The sequence below is a fragment of the Bombus vosnesenskii genome, unplaced genomic scaffold (assembly GCF_011952255.1).
Source record: "Bombus vosnesenskii isolate JDL3184/JDL3185 unplaced genomic scaffold, Bvos_JDL3184-5_v1.1 scf7180000013289, whole genome shotgun sequence".
In the NCBI taxonomy this organism is placed as follows: Eukaryota; Metazoa; Arthropoda; class Insecta; order Hymenoptera; family Apidae; genus Bombus; species Bombus vosnesenskii.
Window position 1 is genome coordinate 1,822,648 of NW_022882942.1, and position 23,651 is coordinate 1,846,298.

At 39.7% G+C, this 23,651-nt stretch overlaps 3 protein-coding genes across 11 annotated transcripts in view; 1 reads left to right on the forward strand and 2 right to left on the reverse strand.

Moving 5' to 3' along the window:
• The window catches only part of LOC117232540, a 33,755-nt gene extending 14,916 nt beyond the window's left edge, over positions 1-18,839 (reverse strand). For 3 of the 8 annotated variants that reach the window (XR_004493140.1, XR_004493139.1, XM_033491968.1), the window contains exon 1: positions 4,423-4,553. Coding sequence is in view for 5 of the 8 variants with exons in the window: in XM_033491968.1 (XP_033347859.1) it covers positions 4,423-4,485 (63 nt within the window). In the remaining 3 variants the exon portion in view is untranslated. Of the gene's footprint in view, positions 1-4,422; positions 4,554-8,062; positions 8,090-18,278; positions 18,471-18,605 lie in introns of those variants that run through there. The other 5 variants (XM_033491964.1, XM_033491963.1, XM_033491967.1 and 2 more) reach the window with 3 other exon arrangements.
• A 219-nt stretch (positions 18,840-19,058) lies between these two features.
• On the reverse strand, positions 19,059-20,091 carry LOC117232555 (ribonuclease P/MRP protein subunit POP5). Its single transcript, XM_033491985.1, has 4 exons — positions 19,917-20,091; positions 19,587-19,732; positions 19,319-19,488; positions 19,059-19,231 (listed from the first exon to the last, which is right to left on the reverse strand). The coding sequence occupies exons 1-4, from the start codon at positions 19,934-19,936 to the stop codon at positions 19,115-19,117; spliced, it is 453 nt and encodes a 150-aa protein (XP_033347876.1). The 5' UTR covers positions 19,937-20,091; the 3' UTR covers positions 19,059-19,114.
• Positions 20,092-20,143: 52 nt separating this feature from the next.
• LOC117232543 (FGGY carbohydrate kinase domain-containing protein) lies at positions 20,144-23,561 on the forward strand. Of its 2 annotated transcripts, none has more exons than XM_033491972.1 (11): positions 20,144-20,338; positions 20,681-21,037; positions 21,120-21,231; positions 21,308-21,545; positions 21,616-21,743; positions 21,938-22,120; positions 22,206-22,413; positions 22,477-22,627; positions 22,708-22,782; positions 22,863-23,140; positions 23,215-23,561. In XM_033491972.1, exons 2-11 carry the CDS (start codon positions 20,861-20,863, stop codon positions 23,300-23,302), a joined length of 1,638 nt encoding a protein of 545 aa, XP_033347863.1. In that variant the 5' UTR covers positions 20,144-20,338; positions 20,681-20,860; the 3' UTR covers positions 23,303-23,561. The 2 variants fall into 2 exon arrangements, with proteins under 2 accessions (XP_033347863.1, XP_033347864.1); XM_033491973.1 differs by lacking the exon at positions 20,144-20,338 and adding an exon at positions 20,359-20,437.
• Positions 23,562-23,651: the final 90 nt, after the last annotated feature.

The window sequence follows — 23,651 nt, forward strand, 5'->3', positions numbered from 1 at the left end:
TGGAATCGAGGGTCGCGTCGCCATTCAGCGCTTTCATCCGCCTTTCTGACCCAGCTTTCAAAGGTCGCCAGTCGTAATGGAGGTCAACCGGGGATCGTTAGTTAAGTTTCTTACTAGAGAAAACTCGCTTTGCTCTTTATTAAGACCATCGAGGGATTCGAGAGAAAGAAAGAAAAGAAAAGAAAGAAAAGAAAAAAAAAAGATCCCCTCGTCTATTACCACCGTGCTCTGTTACGCGCAGTTCCACGACTGAACAAGTCGCTTTCGAGAATGTGAAATTAGTTGGGCGTACTCGAGAGGATCCACAGGAACTGTAGTTTACGTTCTTGCAGCACGCTTCAACATTTCTTACGAATAACAGCCTCTTTTCTTTTCAGAATTCCAACTAAAGACATTTTTCTAAAGAAAGTTAAACTAGATTATGTTACGATGTTTTGACGCGTTAAAAGTCGTGTGCGTATCGTATGTATGTTTTGACCTTCGAACGACCTTGGAATCATCGCCAAGCGACATCGAACCCGACCATTGCAAGTTCCAAACGAAATATTAAATTCCTATCAGAGATGATTAAAAATTTCTCTTGCGGTGTCCTTGACACCTCGGACGCCACGATTTTCCGTAATTTCTTTAGCCTAGATCATCGAACATTCGAGAAATTGAGGAAAGTTGCGGAATCGAAGGTGTCAAGGACGCTACAGGAGAAATCTTTAGCTACCTCTGACGGTAGCTTAAAATTTCCGTTAAAACTTTATCAAACTATCGACGAATCAAGGTGAAACGTCGACACCTTTGGGTGTTTTAACTTCCGAAATATAATTTTTCTACGCTCTGTTTGATACGTACGAACGATACGGAAGAAAAGGAAGAAAGGAAGAGCCAGAAACAGGCGACGAAAAGAGCGTTTGGAACGAAAAAAAGGGGTGGAAAGTCGATCGGTGCAAATGCAATTAACAGTATACAGCGAGACGAATAGAGAATTCCGAACGCTCGCTAAAGTTCTACCCTAACTCGGTGAAACGTACGCCCGTTAATGAGGACACGTGCACCTCTTCAGACGGACAATGCTGACGCCATATACCGGGTGATGCTCGCGTATCACCATTCGATCGTATTGTAAATATTGACTCTTTGAGAAACTTGGACGAAAATTCCATTAGTCGAACGGGTCGATGTAATTGAAACCACCGTTCACAACATAATCGAAAGAGCACGTGTGGCCCATCGATAGCAACCAAAGACACACACACGCATATATATATATATATATATATAGATAAAGGTAGAAGAACAAAGCGTGTATCTATACCAAGTATCGATCCAATTGTTATTTTCCTACTATTCGACTATCTTTGTTTAACAAGTATTTTACCGCAACATTCGTTCCCATTCTAAAATTCTGTCAGCACCTTGTAATTTTCTTGTAACGCGATACGCGTACGTTGAAATTCAGATGAATTTGCAACGATCTAGCCAGATTATAATTGAACGTATTCGCGAACGTAAATCTGTCTATAAAGACACGCTGCTAACTAAGAATCCCTGTGCGATTTTTCAACATACAGGTTCACGAAAGAGACGAAAGGTACAAGGTGTACCCGCTTCAAGAGCGGACAGGTGGCGCAAGAACAATGAAAAAAGTTCGTACGAACCTGCGTCCTGTTTTATCTTCGTAGGAGGTTCTCGAAATGGCTAAGTTGCGGATTACCGAAGCGCAAAAATGTAACCTCGAAACGAGGTCAGATAGGACATATATTCGTACGAACTTATCACGATACACCCTGTATATTCGTCATATTGCATTTTTAATATTACGAGACGTATAATAGTTCCAGCGCGTGACGTGTCGTTGATTCAGATAGTAGTCGAGCTAACCGCAATGCGGTTGAAACATCCCTTTCCTGATAACATTGAACGAATTATTCGCGCCGTCGAGTCTAAAAGCTTGCTTCGTCTTATCGAAGCAATGTGAAGAATACGCGTGGATCCGTCTCGTGTTACAAGCCAATTAGCCGTATCGGAAAATTCGAACAAACTTTCAGTCGCCCGATAAAAGAATTCTAATATTCCAACCTTGCGTATCACCCTATATATCTACGAGCCACTTACTACCGTCTATTATACCTTGCGTTTCACACATTCCTAACGAGTCTGTTCTAATTGCTTTATACCCAATTACAACCTTTAGAAAGGTTCTAAAAATTCTAAAAGATGCAGAACGATTGTTTTTATTCCAATAAAAGATTATCAGATGCGTTTCGTTTCTATAAAATCTTGCAATACACGAGTATACGCATTGTTGAGTATCTCGAATCGTTCAGATCCCACGGTCTCCAAGAGTAAGAGTATCGCACGTTTCGTATTTAGATCCGCGTTTAACTCAGAAGCGAACACGAGCCGCTGTACGTGTACACGGCCAGCGAATAAGAAGAAAAAGAGCTGCGTTGCAGCTTGCAGCTTGCAAGCTGTTCAGATCGACCGGCTGGGAGCGCGTGTTTTCCACGGATTTTTGCGCCTCCTCGTCGACGCTCTCGCTTCAGCTTCCGTTCGTTTCTCGCGTGAATTCTCAAAGGAGTCTCTTTGCCGCCGCACCGTTCGCTTCGTGGATTCAGAAACGAAATAACAACGGTCTCGCGGTCTCGTGAATCTGGGTGAAATCTTTCGTTCTTTTACTCGCTCGATGAAATTTAATCGGTTCGTAAAAATGCGATTAAAACGCGGTTACGAAACGCAAACAGAGGTAAAATGTGAAACAGAGAAGAAAGGAGAGCGTACGAACGGTGCTGAGAAGACAATTAGCCGTTCGAATCTGAACGAGGTTCAAAGGATGGTGAATGATTCGAAAGTGGAAGGGGAAAGAATCCTGAACGAGTAACTGATCCGTAACAGGCTGTAGCAAGAAAGACAGCTAACAAGATAAGCAGTTTGTCGCAACTATATCCAATTCGAACCTCTGTTTCCATAATAAAGTCTCACGAGTGAAAGCAACGATAAAGGGATTCGCGTTGACACGAGTCAAAGAGATCGCATTATGAGGACGATGTATAAGAATGGCGACAAGAAAGATCGTGCAGGAAGCCTTTTATGCAATTTCGTGCTGCGACTCGCACGAAGACGAAACCAAATAAGGTAGCGGAACGTGTAACGCGAAAACGTCGACGACGAACCACGCTGCGCGATCCATTTTCGTTCCGTCTCGTCCTCTGTGATCGTCGATCGTCCCATTTTTAAACGATCCTTCGTCCCTTTTGTCCTTTCGATCGGAAAAGGAGAACGATCTATCCCTTTCAAGATGTTTCGCTTTATCTTCCAACACTATAGATCGAGTCCATCCTATTCGATTCGCAAACTTCCTCGTTCCTCCGCGAACAATGCAAAGAATTTCAACGTTCTTCAACGTCATGGAAGATTGTTTCATTCGATAATCGATAAATAATTTGAATTCGAGTTACGTAAAATTTGCATGGCTGCGCATGAAAGTACTCCGTCAATTCGACGTGCAAACCAGCAAGGTGAAATTATTTCGTTATGATTCATGCCACGAATTCTATTCTCAACTACAGGACGGTTCGAACGTGACGCAATAGTTACGATATATTTAATTCCAAACGAAACAAAAAATTTCATCGTTTTACACGTATGCTATAGAATATGCGAGAAATTGTTCGTCGAATCATCCAACGAGGAGACTATGGGGTTCGATAAAGCGCACATAATACGTAGAATTTATTTAATTACAGGTACTGATGAGCGCCGGTAGAAATTATGTTGTGTAATTATATCGTTATCTCGCGATTATATGCTTCACGATATTTCATAACGAAGAAAAAACACGTTAGATAACCGATGAGCCCTTGAGACCGAGAATGCCTCGGTTTTCCTCAACGGAGAATTCATTATGTCGCGATATCGAATGCAAACAACCGTACCGCTCGTTCACTTGTTTTCCAATTTATAAAGTCCTTTCTCCCGATAGTCCGATCGCCATAATCATCTTGTTAATCGTATTTAACATTCGCATTTCCACTTAATCCTTGTGTCAACAATTAATTGCCCGCACATAGATACATATTTGAAATATTGCAGTGAAAATATCGCACAACCGGTTCGGATCCATCGCATTAGCAAAATAAACGTTTGTAAGATAGTTCTAATTCAAATAAACGGCAAGCGATAAATAAAACGCATCGCCTTTCGTATAATTGCCTGGCGGAACTTCGATTCATAATTCGTAATAAACTCGAATCTCCGATATTGTAAATTTCGTTAACGAATGTTTATTCCGAGTTGAACGCACGGATGGACGCGCAGAGTGACTTTCTGATATTTGTATAAGATTCTAAAAGTAACGAACGGTTGTCAGAGGAAATATAGAAGCGAAAAGTGTGCGCAAATATTAATAGAAAATTAATTATCGAGAATTACCTTGAAAAAAGAGAAGATCCGGGGAGCGAGCGAATACGAAGCGATTCGTTCGGTGGTCGTCATAGTGACTCCTCTGCTTCTCGAGTCAACGAGATCGAGAGCCGCGTCAGAATTGTATTTAGGGTTGCATTTACGCGAGTTGAATCACCAGAGATATTGATATTTCGCTGGTAATATATTTATAAATAAGCTACAGGCACAGTTACAGGGATTTTACCGTCTTTTTCCCAGCGAATTGATTCAGATTCTAGTTGTTGCTTGGATCGCATCCAACCATTCTGACCGTGTCGAATTCTACTCGCGAGTATTCCTGACTGAATTCGCCGGTAGAAAGTCTTGCTAATTTAGAAGTTCGCTATTTGTGGAATTTCTTATCGAATGGTAAATCGGAAATGGTAGTTGGAAAAATAGGAGAGCGACGCGCACAGGGTGATTTACGGATTGCCATAAAATCCGATTGTAAGTAATTATCTGGATCGAACACCTAGTTGACAACGAACATTATGACGAAGAAATATATAACTCCGTTAAAATAACTTTATTATGCATTCCGTTGACGTTTAGTGTCTGTTTAGATGGTACTAGCCAATAGATACTTATATTCGATGACTCGTCGATTTTTTTCGGACGGTCGATGTTGAGAAAGGCTGATGCGGAAAGCCGAATATGTGCAGTGGAATTTTGCTTATGAACGCTTGAATGAACGCTTATGAATGAATATCGCGAGTACCGATATTATTATCTTCACACCTGTCGAAAATATAACGTCGAACACCTACGATAACAACGGCGAGGAATCTAAATAAAGAAACAGGAAATGTTAGTTGGCAACTGCAAAATGTAGAGTCGTGTTAAAGTACAAATAAACATATGCGGAGCCTGTATAAATAAACACGCTGTCAGGTAAATAAACAGTTAGAAAGGTAAATAAACAAATATTCTTTTTCTCGTTTTTTAAACGAGCGAGTCGGAAAGAAAAAAAGGACCGTGCAGTTAACGACGCAATATCGACGAATAAAAAATATCTATTACACCTAACGAACCAATCCAAGCGAGATCCGTCAAACTTTCGTCTAACTTTTATTTTTATCGGACAAAACTTCCAACGCCTGTACCGTAACGGGCGTCTACCAAGCGTCGTGCAATGTCAACCCCTCGATTCCACCCCAAAAGATATTCAAATCCTTCCATCTCCTATATGTCGCGATTTCTATTCTACGCGTGTACGTCTACCACACAAGGATCGCAATCGACTTTGATTCCCGGGAGAATAATCGAGATAGCTAGTGGCCGTCGATCGACGATTGCACCACCGTGTATCCGATTTGGTCACTTTCTCGCGTTAGGAATCAAGAGCGCGAAAGCGACATCGATCCTCCGTCGCGCCACGCCGAGACGAAGAGACGAAGAGAAGCAAAACGACCGGTGAGTCAACGATCCTCGCGATGATGCGAGCCGTTGCATCATCCGCCGACGAAAGTTCGGACTACGTCCAAGACGTGACCAAAAAAGGCAACCACGCGGATCAAGCGTGCAACGAACGATCGAAACGCGGTTGCACGTGGCGCGCAACGTCCAAAGGAATTTGTCCAGCGAATTCTACCTATTGATCACTGGCAAGCAAAAAGAGATTAAAATAGAAACGGACTGATATTATTCGACGACGGGATCGGTGACCTTAGTCAAGAGAAAATTTCGTCGCGAAAACCAGATGGCAGCGTACAGCGAGTTTGCATTAAGCTCGTGGGTACTGGAGATAGTCTCGAGTAGCTTCCGCAAGTTCTCCTACTGGAACGATATGAAACACGGAACATATGACGAGCGCTGTTCGCTTGGAGTTGGCGCCACCATAGGATCACCATAGTTTCACCTCTTCCTTTCAAGAAAAACATCAATTTTCTTTTATCGTTGAACGTGATTTACACTCTTCTATCGATTATCCGAAACTTAAGGTAATTGGCTTCTTCCAATAGCGCAGTTTGATCGTCCTGTTACGACGATACATGCGAGAAGAAGAGGATTAAAATTCTTTTATGGGAAAGCTTCAGATAAAGGGTGTACGGTAATTTCATTTGTATGCAGCGGTGTTAGATCATGGGTGGATAGTAGTAATTGGTTACGTGATTAGAAAGAGCGATCCTCGTTCCTAGTAATAAGTCAGAGCTAGGTATTTTGTATGCTCGTAATGTTTGCAAAGAAGAATCACGATCAAAGTATATCGAATTTTGAATCTGACCTTTCGAATTTCCCATTTCGATTCAACGTCTAATACCAGAGGGTCGAAGTTCACGGAATATTACAAGATTCGCGAGCGAACGAAACGATCGAACAAGGCGATTCGTACCGCGGATTGAAAAGAAAGTTTGTACGAAACTCGTGAAGCAAGCGCGAGAACTGATTCTATCGCGCGTTCTCGGTGCACGTCGTGCGAACGCATTAAACGCGACTGCGACGCCGCTACGAGATTCTTTGCATACCGGCTGGGCCGCGTATCGTGCAAATATTATGGCGAGGTCGCAGATGGCCCGACAGAAAACGAGCAAAATTCCGGCCAAGTCGACGCGTCAAAGGTGAACGCTTCGATGCCAGGAATAACCAACCAGCTTCTTTTTATAATGTTCGCGCTGCGTGTCGACGGTACGTTCAACCAGAATTTACATACCTACCACGGAAAACCTCTGGCATAAAGCGGCATAAACGCACGAATGTAAATCAGATACGAATTCAAGCTGCCAACGCCGCGAAACTACTCTTTTCTAAATCTTTCGTACACCGGTAATCTGTCACGTAACCGAGTGGTTTAAACACACGACGGTGCTCGTATAGCGCAAGGAAGTTTTCCAACAACCACCGACGTCTTTCTCGTAAGCAGCAAGTGGAACCTCGAACGCAGTTCGTCATCGTGTCTTTCGACTCGAGTCGACGTTGCTTCTAGCTGCCTGACCTACGGCACTGAACGTCTATTATTAGGTAGCTTGCGTTTCCTCTGACTTCACTGGGATTGCGGTGGAAAATGAGATGCGCGAATTTTGTTCCTTGCGTGACCTTACGCGATCTTTCCGATCGTGACGCGTTAATTAGATCGACCAGATAAAATTCAGCAGCGATAGTCGACGGATCGCTCTTCTTCCACCTCTACCTTTCCATCTGTTTCTTTTCGCGCGTCGCGTACCACTTGTGCGCGCGTTGGTTACCAATGTTGTTTTGCGTATTGGAGCATATACTCCATATACTGTGTGGCACATTGCAGCATTTTGTAGACTCTACGATTTCCTCGCGATATAACGTTCACACTCGTTCCAGCGTTCTAACTTTGACTTTACTTTCGACTTTTCGCATTAGAAGTCGAAGGACTTGCGACGATGATCGACCAGCCTCTACGCTTTAATCGAGGAGGAGAAAGAACGGTACAAGGTTTCGTATCGGAGAAAACAAAAGTTTGTTACTACGACTATAATGAATATTTGTAGCACGAAAACGATCCGGTTGGTTTACAACTTTTGGTTGGTACAAGTTCGTTGGTTCGCTTCGAGCACTGGAAAGTAGAACTACTTGCTTCAATCGCTACTTACTTTGCAATTGATATCGTAATCGACTCGACTAACCGCTAGAAAGATCTTAAATCAAGGAATTAACGTACATCGTACTGCATCGTGCCTCATCGCATCGCGTCGTGAACCAGCACGCCACTTCGTCACTCTTTGTGTCATTTATGTCTGCGCACATATATACGTAGCATACCTTCCTCACACATGCACGAATTTATACACCCAATTTCACACACGTTTGCTAGCGACGTATTTTTCGATTACGCATACCGCACACGTGCGTTATACGCGTCGCGTAGTCTGCCAGTTAATGCAGATCGTGCGAATCGAAAGCGGTCGCAGACTCGCGTTAATATTTCTGCTCCACGCGTTCGATGACTCAATGACGGTCACATGGTGGGGTGCCCCCCTCGGTCGAGCAATCTTTGTGGGGTTTACAGAGGGGCGAGCGTGTGGAGGGCCACGTGTGCGAGCCAGATAAATCTACTCGCGTTAACCCTGCCCGTTTTCATCGTATTTACACACCATGTACGCCATGGGTCAATGTTACCCATCTGTGCTACGATATAATACGATATTTCAAACCATAGAACGAAATAATAAATCCGTAGACACGGTGGCTGCAAGAAACGTCTTCGCTACATGCCTATCCTTATTTCTCGATGGACCTTCTACGTTCTTCGTAATATCAAACTTTTCTCAGTAGTACGAAACAACTGCCAAACAACTAGGCTCGGGCCTGATTAATCGGCACGTAGGTGATACAATAAATTTTTTAATTCCATTTCGTTCTTATCGTTTTTTTTTTTTTTGTATTAGCTTAGAATTTACAGGAAGCGAAATATCGTTTAACGCGATAAACGACGAACGGAGTTCGTGAAATCGACGGAGAAAAAGGATCGTCTTGTTGCAAAGATTCAGGCGGGAGGAATTCGTTCCAGACTGATTTACGCAGTGGTCGACGCGTAAATCTGGAAGCGTTAAAAGCAGAACGCTTGGAGGCAGTCGGTAGATGGCAGACAGGGATATACGAGATCCACTGGAGCACGCTTTCACGGACATTTTTCGTGCGAAATATATGCGCTTAACTCTTTCGAGGAACAGTTTGCTTACAGCGAGCACGAGCTGAAATTTGGAATTCGATTACAGAGTTTCTAAACGTCCGAAGAACGATGGCTCGTCTCTTTGGTTTCTCGATTATTTGAGAAGGCAGGACGTCGTTTAATCGACCGTGAGATATCGAATACTTGACATAAACCACGCTCTTCGGTAAACGTAAAACTGGAGTGCACTCGTGTCTTCGAGAAAGAAGAGAAACCTTAATTGGAGCGCGCGAGTACACTCTCTGCTGAGACCAAAGAGAAGAGGGGAAGAGAGGCGGTCGAAGAATATTAATAGCTAAATATAAATATAAAACGATAAACATCGTGTTTCCAGACGTTCCATATTAATAAAGATTCAAGGTAAGCAGTTAAAAACCGACATTGATAAAATATCTTGTACGCGAACGAAAGAATATACTCGTACGACTATATGGTTTATTTAAACTCTTTAAACCACTATATGGTTTCCACGATTCATTGTGCGGTTATTTGTTCTCGAAAAAAATGTACTCGAGTCACTTTTCACCTAGTCTTCTACTCTTACTACTCTTGTGGCGTAAGATTTTATTAGAGAAATTGTTTCGATCAAGCTTCGATAAAAGTGCCAAAACTTTGGACGTCGCAGACGAAAAAGAGCGAAACTTTGCCATGGTTTCCTGAAATCGGACCTCCCTCGAGCTATTTACGGATTGCCTTTAAAGTTGTCGTTAAGGCGTTCGTTTGATCGTGACGACCGACTCGAAGACACGCGCGACCGAGTTTTCCAGTTTCGATCAACCGTACACGTCAAATCTTTCCTTTTCTTCCTACATTCCTCTCCTTTTTCTTCCCTCCTCGCTTTTGCCCTCCTTTCCTTCCTCTTTTCTTCCTTTCGCCCTTCCATTCCGATTCATCGGCATTCGATGTATTTTTATACGTGGATAAAATTTATATCGATCACGAGATAAAAGCGCATCCATCCTATAGAATTCAGCTCTATTTCTTCCGAATTATAGACTCGCACGTGCGTGTAAGCGGCTACCATTGATAAATCGCGAGAATAATTATACGGAAGGTCGCAGCTATCGATAAATTACGAGAATAATTACACAGAGTACAAGAGTAGCAGGAAATAAGAAGAATAATTGCACGGAACGATGCAGAGCGGGTGTCCGCGGCGGTCAGGTCAGCCCGCGTAGAATTATTTGAACAGGACGGTAAATATATCCACGAGCCGGACGAGCGGATGCCTAATCCAAGTCGTGCTCTCGGAAGGGGGAGAGCTTCTGGCCGGTTCGTCAAACGAAGAAACGCGACTCTGCATTCTGCAGAGGCCGTTTACCGACAGCTTTCGGCCTCGAGCTTATTGTTAGTTAGAGACCCAGCCATGATAATTCATCGCCCACGTGGCCGATAGAAATAAACGATTCGCGCCAGAGAACAGCTTTTGCCTACATTAAATACCTGGACTGGTAATTGAAAGGTGTACCATCGGATAAAAGGATCCGTGGAACTAAGGAGTGGTGAAATGTTTTATCGCGAGCCTGTTTGGCGAGTGCGCTGAGGATCGTTTCTTCGATATTTTTATCTCGAATATCGAAGAGATGCGTTCGTAGAGATTTGTAGAGATTTTAGAAAGTATCAGCGAGAAAAGGAGATTTTTGATAGTCGAATGTTGAAAAATAGCTAGCTACTTGGATCTACTATCTATCGTTAACTTTGCTAGACTCGAAGCTAAAAGATCCTACGCTTTTAAAAAATATTGTTTCATCTATCTCGGAACGTTGACTAAAGAAATACACGTCTATCGTGATATTTAATTCTCCTACGACAAACCGATACTCCAAACGATAATCGCACTCTGCAGAACCAACAGCCTGATGTAACGTAAGTATTGCGTCTATGTAACAGGTATAAAATTCGAACGTTAGCCCACTAAAATCCTGGCTACGGAAACCCTGAAAATACGAAAGACCGACGACACCCTGCACGAAAGCCCATAGGAGACGAGAAATCGAGGAAAGTCTCGGGAAAAGAATGTTTAAAAACCACGTAGTAGTTCGAACAATGGCGGTGAAATGCGGCTGGTTTTCAACTTGCGCGGTGGACAATGGGTCTATATCTCTCGCGATGGAAATAGTTATTAGACGAGGGCCCGCAAGTGATCTTGATTGTCAGATACCAAGACTCCCCCACTCTCTATTCGTGCATTATGCAAAGTACCTTCCGCTCGTATTATCCACGGTTTGTTCCCATCGTTGTTGATCGTGGCCGGAGAAAGCGTACGAAATCGCTACGTTCGCGAAATAACGTGGAACGGTACGTATATAGTAACGTAGGTGTGCATAGCGTTTTTCCTTCGGTGTAAACGCCGGTACCACTGTTGAACACGCGATTCTTATGCAAGCATCCTGCACATAATTTGTTTACAGTTAAACGAGATGCATTTAAATATGCCTCGTTGATTTAGATAGACCGGATCCTGCGGTTCTTTTCGAATAAGGAACATCGTCGACCTTGGATATGCCAGCGGAAGAACGTTTCGTATCGTGGCTGGCTGTAGCGGAGAAGTTCGCGATTTACAGACTTCGTTTTTTCCTTCGACCGAAGAACAGAGAATGGCCAAGGTAAGGACATTTTTTCAGCGGTATTCCCAGAATAGTATGCCGGAGGTAGAAGATCTCTCGATTCGGTACACAGTTTCGGACGATTCGTAGAGAATTTTTCATTGACGGTGAATACGCAATTATGTGTATACTTGCAGCCAGCATATACACGTCCGAGATTAAAAGCATTGTACGTAGAAATAATATAGCAAGGTACAATACAACGGTATAAAAGACTGTAATAACGGTTGCGAATAGAATCGAAAGCTGATGAAACGTACTTAAACTATTCGCCAGTGGTCTGAGAACAAACGAGTTTTCGGCGAATAGAATCTGAATGAATATGTATAATTGATTTCTTTTCTTCGATACTTCGCAACGAAAGAAAGTCTATTACAAATAAAACGAACCTCGCAGTTACTGTAACATACAACGAAACGCTCAACCTATACGTACAGCGATGTTACTCGACTGAAAAGAGCCGCAAATGAAACGTTACACTGACACGGAGATTCTAGTCCGACGTAATATCGGTCCTTAATCGATCGATATCGTTTGTGGTAACGAGTACGGAGGCAACCGTGCCAGATCCAGCCGCGTTTCTCGTATGCACGCGCGAGACTGTAAATGGCAACGGATACGTTGGTCCTCGAACGGCCTATTAAAATAATTAATTTATGGAAAGAGACGAGAAAACGTGGGACGGGAAGAGCGTCGCGTCGCGTCGTACTGAATTGTACGCGTGGGCTGTACTCTCGAACGCGTGCACGCGTGAAAAACCGCGTTGACACGGTGACCCTCGATCGAATTCGCTCTCAAACAGCGCCCCGTTATTTCTGGGTGTCTCTCTTAGCAATTAAGAATTTTTATTACAGAACGAAGACTTTTCTAAGGACCATTTCTGAGCACTTTTCTAAGGATAATTTCTGAGGACTTTTCTAAGGACCATTTCTGAGGAATTTTCTAGGGACCATTTCTGAGGAATTTTCTACGGACCATTTCAGAGGAATTTTCTAAAGGCCATTTCTGAAGACTTTTCTAAGGACCATACCATAAACCTAAAACAGTTATGGAATTAAGGATTTGCACGTTAAAGATAAATAGGCGTACCTAAAACTACTTAAGTTAAAAGATTTAAATTCATGGTGGGTCCTTAGGTTCATCGAGGGTCTAACTAATGGTCAGCGGACCCTTAGCGGCCAAATAACGGGGACGTCGCACGGTTTATATCAAGCGACGTAGCACATTCGTTGGAAATGCGTTCGAGCCTTTGAAACGATTCTTTCTATATTCTATAGTAGGCGTTCCGGTAAACGATAAAACGGGATAAAAATGAATTTCTGTCTAAACATCGTGTGTACAATTCCTTTGTGACGTCAATCCACATCAGAGGCCAGATGCGTGCAGGTACTCACCAGGTACCCTCAATAACTTCAAAGACCCACCATAAACTTAAACTTTTAGTTTCCTAGCTCTGTAAGTGTTATTGGTTTATGGATGGTCCTTGGAACAGTCCTTAGGTTTATTATACGTTCAAATTACGGTCGAAAAGCGCGTATTTACCTGAAGGGAAAGCTGGCTTTCCCCATGAACAATGTCGCCTACGAGCCACGTTGGTAGAAGGCTTCCTGCTCCTATCTTTATTTATTAACGTATTTAAGTTATAAACGATTGGCATCGCGAAAAAATTTCCTAACGAAAAGTGTGAACAACGAATCCGCGTTGTTAATTCAAAGGGCACATCCACACCGATCTTTTCTCCGTAATAATACGAGAACACCTCGAAATTCTCATTGGTCAACATCTCTCACATCAGTCGCGTAAACTGTGCTTATAAGCTTGTGTTATTTAATAAAGTTCGATAGAAAAGAAACATAAAGTCGAGTTACGGCTCAACCTTCTTGTCTTTAAAACCTAAGCCTTAATCGTCGAATTCGCGATATTTTCTAGGTCCAATTTCACGGTAATTTATCGAATCCATTTATTTTTCAAATAGTTCTCTCACTCGACTAGATATTTTTTTATTATTTAATTTATTAGGAAACTATCGTAACGCTTGATATCTTTTTTACATTTTCTTCGTCGCCATCCGTCTCTTCTTAAATTCGAAACAAGTGATGGTTTTTCGTTATTCTTCTTCGTAGTAGAAGATGGGATTCGAGACAATGGCGTACGATATGGCTAACGCGTTATATTTGGCAAGAGGAGTTTCATCGTGTAGCACGATTATTTATGCCATAGACCGTTTGCCAAACTCGCTGGTCGCGATTCATTCTGAACGTTCGGATTGAAAGTTTGCGACCTCCCTGACACATGGGGTAGAGAAACGCACGGCGACACGGAACACGGCAGACCTGGGAATCGTTCAGATTGCAAACGTTGGAAATATTTGCGAATATTTCGCTTCGCATTTTATCACGCGAGAATTTAAAAAGCGTTTCAGTGACGATTAATCTACGAATATCTTCGAATATCTTCAAATTCTATACTAAATTGCCTCTCGACTTATCAAAAATCCAATAGAACTGTCGATCGCTGTTCGAACGATTCAACTAAAGCAACTTGGAATAAATCGCGTAATAACTGATTCTCGCACGATCGGAGAACAAGTCGCGAACCATTACGAAATTGAAATCATACAATTGCTTCCACGAAACGCAAAGTCACGAGGGTATAACGTTAACATAAATCACACGTGAAAAACTGATTACGTATTCCGATCAGCAATTAGTATCAAGACATCGCGTCGCGTGCGGATTAAAAGATTCATCGTGCGTAAAAGGGTTTATCTGTCTGTCGAGGAAACGCTCGCACAGTGACTAAAAGAAGGGAAGAGCCAGTTTCTTTAGCAGGCGCGCACTGTCGCGTCGTATCGTAAATATTCCCGTCTGGCGTAAACATTAAACAAGTATCGTTTATAAGCGGCGTGGCCGGCCGAGGCAAAGAAAGAAGGAAAGAAGGAAAGAAAGTTCCACTTTTACCGCGAGCTCCTTTTACTCCGGCTCCGCGAGCCTTCGAGTCGTTCCTAAGTTTCCTCAGCGTGCCATGATTCAATTTGATTTTCGCGCTCTTTTTCTGACGACCCGACCGTTTTATTCTCTCGATACGTACAAAGGAATTAGTTTAATCGTGAAAGAGAAACGCGCCCAGAGTGAAAGACGCAAAAATTAAATAAATTATCGTATATCGCGCTGGAAATAAAATGCGTTGGACCGTTTCGAGTATGGAGAATTTTGGAAATATCAATCTGAGAGAAGATTACGAGATCGTATCGCGAATAAAAAGTGTATTCTAAATACTGGAAACGACGATGAAGGATATGTTAAAGAAAAAATATTGGAAAATTGCGTTATTTAAAAGTAGAAAAATGTGGGAGATATCAAACACAACGTGTATAGAAAATTATCTAGATAATATCGATACGAAAAGGAGGATCTTTCCGTAATGCTGTAACGATGCTATAGAAAGTGTGTCGTGTTCTTTAAAGAATCGCCGAAATAATAGAAAAAAGCGGGAAAAAAAGAGATAAAACTGTACAAGGACTTGTAAGAGGAGGCGATTTAATTGATTTACGTAATAGAATTGGTCCGCCGTCGAAAGCAATGGAGCCTCGCGTCGTTGAAAGTGGAAAGTAATTTCCTTACGTACTTTTTACCTTACGTATTTTTTCCTATTTCGTCTTATTTCTGTTCCACTTGCTCACCACTGTGAATGATATACGCTCTTCAAATAAATTATCATGAAAGCCATTCTTTCGCACGCGTGAAACTAATTTTTTTAAGACAAACGTCAAGTTACAAGCGTTAAAGAAACAAATAATTACCATTAACAAAATTATTGATACATACTCGAGACTATCCCGATAATAATTCCTTTACGAGAGAAAATATTAATATTTCAATTACGCGACTATGTTCCGAATTTCTGGAGCACCTTGTATACGTTGTTTTCAACGTTCGCCTAAGGCGTAAACGATCACTCTAAAACGTAGAATAATTAAAGGTAAAGAATGGTTGACTGAAGGCAAGGTATGTTTCGTTGTATTCGACGACCTCAAACCGGCGTCAAAATAAACGATATAATCTGCAAATAACTTCGCTTTCATGAGGATTACGTAATGGTCATCCTTATGCCCTACTTGCGATACGTTGCAACAGACCCCAGAGTTTATGTAATAAATGGCGAAAAAACATCGACCGTATTAAATATTCTACGTTCACGACCGTCTAACCGCATTCTTATTTCAAACGAATTGGCGGGAATTTTAAATTGTCAAATATTCGGTATTGTCAAATCGGTAAGTAAAATTTTCAGAAATGTAGGAAAACGTTTTCATTTTTCTCTATGCTTTGCAATTGCCCAATGGCATCGAAAGACACGAAAAAACATTGTACATCCGGTTTTAATGTTTCGTTTCCGTGTTCGTTCCAACGAAAAGCACCAGCCGTTATATTAAGCCGTTCCAGAGGACGTTATCGCTGACGATTACACCAGCTTATCTACCCTTTTCACAGAGCAGCACATCCTACTATGTAAACTTAGCCTAACGAATAACCTCCATAGAGATCATAAAATTATTCGTGCCCGCGGGTCACGTGCGTTTCAATCTTTTATGAAATAGATCATTCTACCGTAATTATCTATTATGCACGTTCCTAGCTACGGAATAATCTAGATATTAGAAATTATATGAAAATATCGTACTTAAGAACGTAATCTTGCTTAGTCTAAAACAAAATATATTTTTATTGTTATCGGATATTTACAATCTGTTTCTCGTTAATAGAGCGAGTAGAACTAGTAAATAAAATAAAATATTAAATACATTAATTAATGAATCTAATCCTACAGAATGGCTATTTTTACGTATGAAAACACGTATCCAAAGTTGGGAAGTAAAAAATAAGAAAATTGTGCTAAAAATTGTATTCAGGCAATTCGGTTCGAGCCAGATGACCCTGTCGCTCGTCTACCGCTACTCAACTACAACGGGTTAAAAGCGGATAAATCGACAAGACGGAAGGCATTACCGTAGTCGGTGAAACGTGGGCGTGTAGTAGACACGGGTTAACTGACAAATCGATAACTTCTTCAAACATCAGAACTAAACGGGTGAAGGACCTTTCTCTGACAATAGGCGAAACGTAAAAAGATCCTCGATTGTTGCATAGTTATATAGGATATAAGGACCGCAAGAGTGTTAGTACTTATAGAATTACCATTTTTATTAAAATAAAATTTGATACAATAATCGATCGAAACGAAGCAATAATAAAACTGTTCTAAGTCGTCACGGCATAGAATGCAGCAATTTTGTCGATAAAATTCTTTAACATTTTATTGTAATAAAAAGTTCCATTTTTTATAACATGTACGAAGACTTTCGTAGACAGCTGTACATTGTTCGTCTTATCTCAATATCACGAATATGCGATTCGACATATTATAGATATTTGCGATTGAATATAAAATAATCAGATAATTCGGAAGTTGATGAATTAGGCTTAGAATGTAATAATGATCGCGATACTACAACGTTTGGTATGTCGCGTATATAGTCAAGAATAAAAGAGAAAAAGACATTCGGTATACTTTACTCAAAAAGTGAAAATCTGCGAAATCATGGTTTTGCCATAAAGCAGATTCGCTACGTTATTACATTGGCGATAAAAAAGATCAGACTCCTGGTCGACAGCATAACCGCGATATTATTTCTGACAGAGCGTATTGTAATCCGGGGAACACGCACGAAATGGAAAAAAAAGGTCTAGATCCCGGCCAACTACGTATGCTTAAGAGCGGGAATGACATCTGCTCGTACAGCTTCCGAGAGGACTGCGCAACGCTCGTAAACGATTTCCAAATAAAATACTCGGGGAATCAAGCAATTAGTTAGATGTTTGCTATTTCTGTTTCGTCGCCAAACTTCCATTTCAAATTTCTAGCTTTGTCCACCTCGCTAATTTTTCTTTTTTGCAATCTTTTCAAAATAACCAATTTGCAATTTTTCATAGAAAACTTATTTGAGTATAATGATTTTTTGTCTACTGTATATGTATAGAAGCTGAATTTTCAAATACCTGCCATTTTGTTTCTTTTGATAGAAATTCTGTACGCGTTAGTCGTCGATTTTAATATCAGGTCTAATGTTAAGATTAGAGATTACTTTTTTATGATTGTAATATTAATTATTCGCAAAAGGGTTTCATATAGATACTCAAGAATATTTATTCTTTTCTGATAGTCGTTCGTTTCGAAAAAAAAGTTTATGCGTGTTTAGATCGTTATCACGGACATCGCTCAATCCTGCTTAAATCAAAATAATTCCTTTGACCGTTGTTTATATATTCCATATATCTTATTGCTTATTCTATTCGCGAACAAATAAAGTCTATCCTTAAAGGGTGCGACGACGCCACTGATCGTACGAATCGATCGTTCCATTCAACCAAGTGGTGAATTCCTCCAACAAGATCCGATAGCCAGTTAAAATGCAAACAAAAGAGAAGAGAACGAGAACCGGACGGATTCGTATCAAATATATTCCGAGTGCATCCCCTTGAACAGCGCGGTAACGAAATCGATAACCTATACAAGAAGGGCACTGCCTCTTTCCTTACCTCGACCACGGAAATGTTTGATCCTCGTCCAAAGATGAGAGGAGGTGCCGTTGTCCCTGTTGACGTTTCTTCGATCTCGATACGTAGCACATTTATTTCGATTTATTTACGAATCGACGAGGCCGGTTAACGTCGAGCCGTGCCGGTTTGATCTCTCGTTTCGCGAATTGCACTGTCGACGAACGTTCAACTCTGAACAAACCGAACAATTGTACAATAGAATCGTAATAAGAGAAAATGCAGCGTGTGTACGTTTCTTTTGTTTCTTTCGTTCGTTGAAAATTATTGTATGTGCGATTCGCGAAGTAACTTAGCGAAACGATTTACAGCTTCTGCTGGTTCATACTGGCCTACTAGTTCTACTATACGCGACCAACGCACCACTTTGAGAGCACCTCCGCGGATCGACTGCCAGCTATATTCATACGAGCCACCGTCACTTTACCCGTGGAACAGGAAAGCGATCGACACTCCAGCAACAGCCAGCGACAACTAGCGACGATCAGCAACGACCCCTTCGCGCACCCTTCATCGACTGGTAACCTCACGGTTAGGACACGGCGGAACGGTGGAACGAGCGGCGAATAGGTGGTTGAAACTTTAAAATATTCGCGCGCCTTATCACTGAACGGCGGAACGGCGGAACAGGTGGAAATGCAAAACACGAATTAACATACGCGTTTGAAATCGATTATAATAGGAAACTAATCATACTATTTAACCGCGCTAGTAGACTTATGTATACACGAGAATTAAAAATATTCAAGAGATTATTCCATGTTCAATTTGTACACCTATTTATAAATATAAATACTTTTATTTTGCGAAAGTTTATTTCATGTACAGTCTTTCATGGCTGGAGTTAGCGTCATTAAAGCGTTCTCCATATTTTTCCGTTCTGTTTCGGTTTTAAGAGTATTCCATACTTTTTCCAGCTTTTGTTGTTGATATCTCTAAAAAACAAGTTTCAATTCGTCTACTCAATTTTGGAGCACGTATTTTGTAATTCTGATTCTGTATGATTTAACAATTTTACTTACTTTGATAAAGAGGAAACAATGTTTCAATGTTGCACCCACGTAAAGTATTTTTACTGATACTAAACGTCCTGCTATGTCATTTATGATTGGGATAGCCTTCAGTAAAAATTTGTGCGGGCCATGTCTAGTTTTCACTAATGCAATTTTTGTATGTATATTGCAATACTTTGCTAGAAAGAAAATTTTATAAAATCGTTTATCGTACATCTATTCCAAATTCGATCTGCTTTCAACTTCTATCAGTTTAAGTACAAAGATTTTATATTACCACTAAAACCAGCTTTTATCGCTGCAACTCCAAAATCACCGTACAACTGTTGTACTTTTTGTTGAATAGCATTATGCAAAATCGTAGTTTTTAATTGTAGAGGCTTGTTAGATTTATCACCAACAGTTATTTCAAATATTATGTATCTACGAATATATGTAGAATTAATTACACAAATTGCACATTCGTGAAAACATAGATTGTAATAAAGTATGTAATAAAAATATATAATGAATAAATAGACATAATAATAGTTTATAATAAAAAAAACATAGAAATTCTATTGCTGAATTATCAAAATAAATAAACAAATGTAGAATATTTTATTACCTGTTTTTAAAGCGAACCATGGTTTTAGGTTATATGCAATACTCTAAAGTATCAATTGCTCCAGAAAACAACACTTAGCAAGAGATTCCGTAGTAGAAATATGAACAATTAGTAAATTTACGCCATTTAACAACAAAATACTGATAAATTGCACGTCTTCACAAAATTATAACATCCGAAATATTACCACGTGCGCTGCAGTTGATTACTCAATAAGGTAATGCTAGGTCACTGTCAAACACAGTTGCACACGTGCGTTCAATGTGTGCCATATTTCTAATCATTTTTTCTAATAATGTAATCTTTCATTCCTTATTTCGAATTCATTGTTGTCTTTTCAATGAATAACATTTTCTCCTCTAATTAATTATCGGAGACTTTAATGGAACTCTGCATGAAATGTTTGAAAAAAATAGACTATGGTACGAGGTAGTGCAATTAAACAAGATAATACACGTAGAATTTTTTATGCACACATGTTTCCATATACGAGTTTATGCATACTATGTCATCGTATTTACGTAATATTATTGTACTCCGTTTACAACATTATTTTTTTAGATCTAACTTTTTGATACAGTATATACATTTTGCCTTATATTTTTGCAATTTAATTCTATATTGCTTATTTAATGAAAAATAACTTCTTTGATAAATCGCTTTTCGTTCTTCGTATTTAATCTAGAATAAACTAGAAGAGAGAAGCATATAATAATAAGTTATTATTTATATTGCTACTGCTTCACTATTTCTTATTATTACAGGAGTTATCTCAGGGTCATGTAAGATTAAAAAATAAGCCTGTGATTACGCTAAAGCTTCACTGATAATGGTTATGTACTCTTATTTGCAACTCATAATGATTCTAGCTGAAGTAGAGCATTCAGTTGGATTCTCTTAGTGAAAGGTACAAAATTTACGTGCTGGTTCCAAGGAATATAGACATGGATTACTATGTGGGTGTTGATGTAGGAACAGGAAGTGCTCGAGCTGCTCTAGTGTCTTCTACAGGAAAGATACTGAAAATGACGACATGCCCACTTGAAATTTTCCACCCTGCTCCTAATTTTTATGAACAGTCATCTGATAATATTTGGAGTGCAGTCTGCCATGTAGTAAAGGTACTAACTTCAGCAGAACTAATCTATATTGTTTATAATAAATTCAAATACCTATACATCATTTATTTATTATTTTTTGTAGTCAGTTGTAGCTGATATCTCTGCAGAATATGTACGGGGTATTGGCTTTGCTGCTACTTGTTCATTGGTAGCAATTGACAAAACAGGATCACCAGTCACAGTTAGTCCAACAGGTAAATTCGCAAATGAATTGCAATTCTCCTTTCAACTGCATGAAATGTTTGTTTGCTAATGGAATCTTTATTACAGGTGAAGATAAACAGAATGTTATATTATGGATGGACCATAGAGCACAGAAAGAAGCTGATTTTATAAATGAACAAAATCACGAGATGCTTCAGTATGTAGGTGGGAAAGTATCGTTAGAGATGCAAACACCCAAAATGTTATGGCTCAAAAATAATCTACCTTCATCTTGGAACCGCGCAGCACTGCTATTTGATCTGCCTGATTTCTTAACCTGGAAGGCTACAGGTTCTGAATCAAGGTAGCAATATTATTGTATGCTAGTACAAACACACGAATATTCTATTTACAACTTTCTAATCCGATTTTAGATCTCTATGCTCTTTAGTATGCAAGTGGAACTACAGCGCTGGTCCTGATGGTAACAATAAATGGGTTGAAGAATTCTTTGAACAAATTCACTTAAAAGATCTTAAGAAAGATAATTGGAGGAAAATAGGTATCATTAATGGTTCTACATAATAATTGAAATTATCTCTATATAGGTAAACTCAAATCGATTATGTTGAACGAAAATTATTTCGTTTGAATCATATAGTTTTTTAGTTAACAAGTTAACAAATCTCTTTTATGTTCAGACAGATAATATGAAAGTATTACTTTATTTTAACAAAGAGAAATATTAATACGAAGGTAATGATGTGAGGACTCCGGGCCATCGGGTTGACCAAGGATTGTCGACAAAGGCTGCTTCTGAATTGGGACTCCTAAAACGAACAGCTGTGGGAACATCCCTTATTGATGCACATGCTGGAGGGCTCGGTATGATAGGCTGTCATGTACCCGGTGTATCCCCTAAATTACAAAGTAGATTAGGTATGCCTAAATTTTCCCACTATATATTACTTTTATTCGTTGCTTGTACGTTCCAATTTTTTTAGTTAATCCCTTTGATTTGCAGCATTAATTTGTGGCACATCAACTTGCCATATGATAGTTAATGAGAAGAAACTTTTTGTTAGTGGCGTCTGGGGGCCATATTTCAGTGCCATGGTTCCAGGAATGTGGTTGAGTGAAGGAGGGCAAAGTGCAACTGGAAAATTGCTCGACCATATAATTGATACCCATCCCGCAACGCCAGGGATTTTGAAAAGCTTAGGTGGCAATAAGTAAGTTAAAATAAATTCGATATATTCGTAAACTCTGTTATTGTTTGTTATGTAATTTTTTAGACACATACAGGAATATTTGTCTGAATTATTGCAAACGATAGCTGATCAAAAGAATTTGGAAAATGTTTCATACTTAACAAAAGATATTCATATATGGCCTGACTTTCACGGGAATCGATCCCCTTTAGCTGATCCGGCTCTGAAAGGGATGGTAATGACATTAAATATCCTATTACCAATACAATACCTGTATAATTTTCGAGATAAATGTTTTAAATGAATGTCACACAGATTTCAGGACTCAATCTATCCGTTGATCATGAAAACTTGGCACTATTATACTTGGCAACGATACAAGCTTTAACGGTACGTATATATGTATGTTACTTCATCTGCCTATACTTTTTTTTTATGTAGAAAATTAAATATTCAATATTTTTTAACAGTATGGTACCAAGTATATTTTGGAAACGTTAGAAGCTGCCGGCCACAAAATAGAGACTTTATTAGTTTGCGGTGGTCTAAGCCAAAATCCACTATTTATCCAAATACAGGCGGATGTATTAGGTTTACCTGTACTGTGTCCTATAGAAAAGGAATCAGTACTGATAGGAGCTGCGATTCTTGGATCTTATGCAGCTGGGAGTTTCAATACAGTATATGATGCTACACAAACAATGGGAGGATCTGCAAACATTGTTAAACCTAAAAACGAATGCTACAAGTAAGCAAATCAGATTAAAGAGTTACTTCAATCTTTTAAAGTTATAATACATATCATTCTTCCTTCTTTTTAAGGTATCATCTTCAAAAATATCGAGTATTTCGGAGAATGGTACAAGATCAAAAAGATTACAGAGATATTATGAGCAAAGAATTTTTATAACTATACCATTACAAGCGCTGTATCTGTAATTATTAACTCTATATTAACAGACGTAAATAAATAAAAAAATATATTGAACAATTATAGAGCAATCTCATAGAATCTCGTAAATAATAAATAATGCGGAGCAGTGCGCTACTTCTTACACATTTTTTATCTAATTAAATATATTTTGTGTACACGATTATTGAAACATATTTTAGTTACCTACTTTACTTTTTATCCTTGTTTGTTATAAATAAAGATATACATAAAAATATTCGCAGAACTTTCTTTTGCCCTAAACATAGTATAGACATGATATATGAAATAATATTGCTTTATTTGGTACTTAAATGTAGTTTTGAAC